A 3,565-nucleotide genomic window follows, 5' to 3' on the forward strand; every position below is an offset into this window, starting at 1 on the left:
AAAGGTCAAGGCCAGCCTGGGCTACAAAATAAATTCCAGGCCAATCTGGACTACATTTCAAGACCCCCAACAACAACAACAAAAAACCCCACATGTGAGGGTCCACAAGAATACAAACAAACACACGTGTATACAAATAAATAAAAAATTTAAAACAAACAAACAAAAAAAGCCAGACAGCGTCTCCTATGTCTGTAATTGAAGCATTTGACAGGCTCAGTCAGGGAGGTTCAGGGGTTGGGGCTATCCTCAGCTACATAGTAAGTTCCAGGCCAGTCTGGGAGACATAAAAGCCTTTTTTCAAATAAACACAAGAGCACATATGTTCTGTACGACACACTTGCTTTAAAAATATCTGGCTATGTGCAAGTTGGTGGTTTGGGTTTCTTTTGTAAATCTGTGTGTTTATCTTATACATGTAAAAACACGACCCGCGTGGGCCTCAGTAGCTTGCCATAGCCGCCCTTTGCATAAAAGCAGTCAAGAGGCTTCCATTTTGGAAGGCCACCAGGAAAAATAACAGAAGGCAAGGGTTTTAGCGTGGCTGCCGCAGTAGCTGTGAGTCAAAAGTGGAAATTGACGAAAAGAGCTCTCTTGTGGTATTTTGTTTAAGATAAGGTCTGGTTATGTAGCCTCAGACTCCTGGCCCCAGTTCCAGCCTCCTACGTGTTGGGATTAAGAGGGTGCACCACTACACCCAAATGGTTTACTTTTATTTATTTTATTATTGACACCGGCTCTCACTCCGTAGCCCTGGAACTCGCTGCAGACCAGGCTAGCTGTTTTAGGATGTACAAGGACGCTACGCCTCCCCAGCGCTGAAATTAAAGACCGAAACACTAGACCCGGGCCCAAGGTATTTATTTATTTATTTGTTTATTATTGCATTTTAAACTGTAATGAAGATTTTGGAAGGGTTGGGGAGTTCAAAAATGCTAAGACTGGAGACCCCCACCCTGAGTCCGCTTCCACACCCTCCACCAGCAAAGACCCAGACACTTAATTTACTAATCTAAACCGCAGAGTCATCGCGTCTGCAGACAGAAAATGGGTGAAAGACAGAAAACCCTAACACCCCCTCCCAAGAACGTGTCTGCGGTGGGTCTGGGGAACCCTAAGCATCCTTTGCCGAAAGCTCCCTCAGCACCCAGACAGCTTATAAAGGTTTACCCACCAAATCCCCACTTGTTCCCACCTAGACTCCGGGGGCGGATTCTGGACTTGAACTTGAATTCTCGGCGCAGAACACGGGGGTTCGTGCCTACTATCCCCTCCTTTTTACAGGTGAGAAAACAAGAGGCTGCGTCGAGGTTGAGCAACTGCGCCTAGGGCGCCGGGCTCACAAACGCCATTGTCACCAGGACCTTTAGAGTTTCTGTTTTCCAGAATGCCCAGCGGGGGTCTAGGGGGAAGTCCCGGGTTTGGGAAGCAGGAAGGAGTGGAGAAGTTGTTGCAGGCCGGACAGAGAAGGCTGAAAACCCCCGAAGTCGCGGCCTCCCGTGGGGCTGATGACGGGTGTCTTGTCACCCCCGGGGCTCCGCAGCTGGAGCGGTGGGACACCTGGGGAAGGCGCAGCCTTACCTGTCCCGGCGCGCACCTGCTGTCTGGCTCGGAGGTGGCAGTGTCCCATACTTTTCTGGGTCCCCCTTTCTGCGCCCCACCCTAAGGGGGGCGGGAGGGTGGGCGTGGGGTGCCAGAGACCGGCCGGACCTGTGGGACCCGGGGCTCTGGCTGTCCGGGGAGCCCGTCACCCTAGGCAGCCGGCTCTTCCGGGGCTGGGACACCTGTGGGCGGCAGGAGCTTGTGTCCCTGCAAGCTCATAAATACTGCTGCACATCGGTGGCCGAGAGGAACGTGAGGGCAGCTCGTGCGCCCCTGAGGGTGAGCCGATGTCCCTTCCCCGATTGCGTCCCCCACGCCCCACCTCCGGTCCGGTGGACGGTGTCTCCAGACCCCATGCACCCTCCAGGTTCCGAGAGCAGGTGGACCGAACCTCAGAACTGGCCAGAAAGCTGGGGAGAAAACGGGGTTCTGGCACATGCAGGTTTAGGGCCGGAGAGGCAGCTGGGGTGAGGACGGAGCCCGGGAGGAATGGGGCCTGAAGGCAGGATGGGATGCTGAGGAGAGGAAAGCGAGGAGGCTGCTTAAGGCAGGGGGAGTTAATGAGCCGCCTGGGAGTAGAGTGGAAGCTATCGGGTCCTGAAGAATAAAGTGGAAATCTGAGGATGGATGCTAAGAATTGGGGCAATAGATTGCTACGGAAGGCTGAGATGTTAGGGAAGAAGTTGTCAAAGGTGTCTGACCTCCAGGTCCCCAGAAGCTGGGATTGCTAAAGTTAGCCCGAGGGAACGTTGAGGATGGCTCTCCAAACACCCTGCCCCAGCCACCCAGCCCCCTCCCAGTAGCTGGAGCCCGGGCCGGAAGGGTTCAAACCCCAACTTCATCTCATGCTAGCCGGTCCTCTGAGTCACCTGGTTGCTCAGTTTCCTATATGTGACAGGGTTGGTGATGACTGCGGCCACCACCTCTTAGGAATGCTGCGAGGCCTCCCGGTGTTAATCTATGCAAAGTGCTGAGCAGCGAGCCCAGGAGACCTCAGTAATTATTCTCTCTCTCCAGCACCTGCTTCACCACTCCCGTCAGAGACGTTTCAGTCATTCCGTCTCCCTCCCCCACGGACACCCTGACTGTCGGACAGACACAGACGGTCCTGCCTGGCATCTCTCCATTTCCTCTGTGACCGGAACCCACCAACGGAATCTGATCGGGTCCCTGCGTTTGACTCTGCCCCCCACCATCCCCCCCTACCATGAGCCCCTTTTTTGGGTGCTGGTTCTACTACTGTCTGCTCCTCCTTTTTTCCCTGGGAGTCCTGGGAGCTCCAGAATATCCTCGTGCTACCCCGGAGCAAGTCCACCTGTCCTACCCAGGTAAGTGTCCCTGATCTCTCACCTCATTCTGCCTCTCTTTCTTCAGCCCTGGGGTTCTCTGTAGGTGAAGGGCTCAGGAATCTCTGTCGAAGCCCACGCTGGTGATTTGCCCTTCGGAGCCTCAGTGATGTGCCTCTGTGAAATGGGACTTCAACAGGCTTGTGTGGGAAGGGATGATGGTGTGAACCCATCACAAGCCGAGGCTCTCCTCCGGAGAGCTGTCCTTACTCACCCTCGCTGTCTTACTCCATGGCCTGGCATGTTGCCACGCTGAGTTCGGAAATGCATTGGGGAAGAAACCAGTAAATGAATGAAGGGGACCTAGGACTCCCTGGGTCACTTCTTTCTCCAACCCTCTTCTCTTCTTTCTGGCAGGGGAAGGGTCCCTCCCACCCACTGTAGTTTTGGAAATGGGCTTATGTAGCCCACGCTGGCCTCAAACTTCTTTGTATCTCAGGCTGGACTTGAATTCCTAAAACTCCTGCCTCTACCTCCCATATGTTCGTTGTGTTCTTTGAGACAGTTTCTTAGACTTGTAGCCCAGGCTAGCCTGGAAGTCTCCCCGTAGGCTTTTGGGTGCTCAGATTGTAGGGATGAGCCCCCATCCCTGCCTTTTCTTCTTTTCTTCTTTTCTT

The 3,565-nt window shown here is 53.8% G+C and overlaps 1 protein-coding gene across 1 annotated transcript in view; it reads left to right on the forward strand.

The window, feature by feature from the left end:
• Positions 1–2,716: 2,716 nt before the first annotated feature.
• Positions 2,717–3,565, forward strand: part of Acp7 (acid phosphatase 7, tartrate resistant (putative)) — a 17,736-nt gene continuing 16,887 nt past the window's right edge. The window contains exon 1 of the mRNA XM_005371275.1: positions 2,717–2,930. Within this exon, the coding sequence (XP_005371332.1) occupies positions 2,810–2,930 (121 nt within the window). The 5' untranslated portion in view covers positions 2,717–2,809. The remainder of the gene's footprint in view (positions 2,931–3,565) is intronic.

This window comes from Microtus ochrogaster, unplaced genomic scaffold (assembly GCF_000317375.1).
Source record: "Microtus ochrogaster isolate Prairie Vole_2 unplaced genomic scaffold, MicOch1.0 UNK103, whole genome shotgun sequence".
Lineage (NCBI taxonomy): Eukaryota > Metazoa > Chordata > Mammalia > Rodentia > Cricetidae > Microtus > Microtus ochrogaster.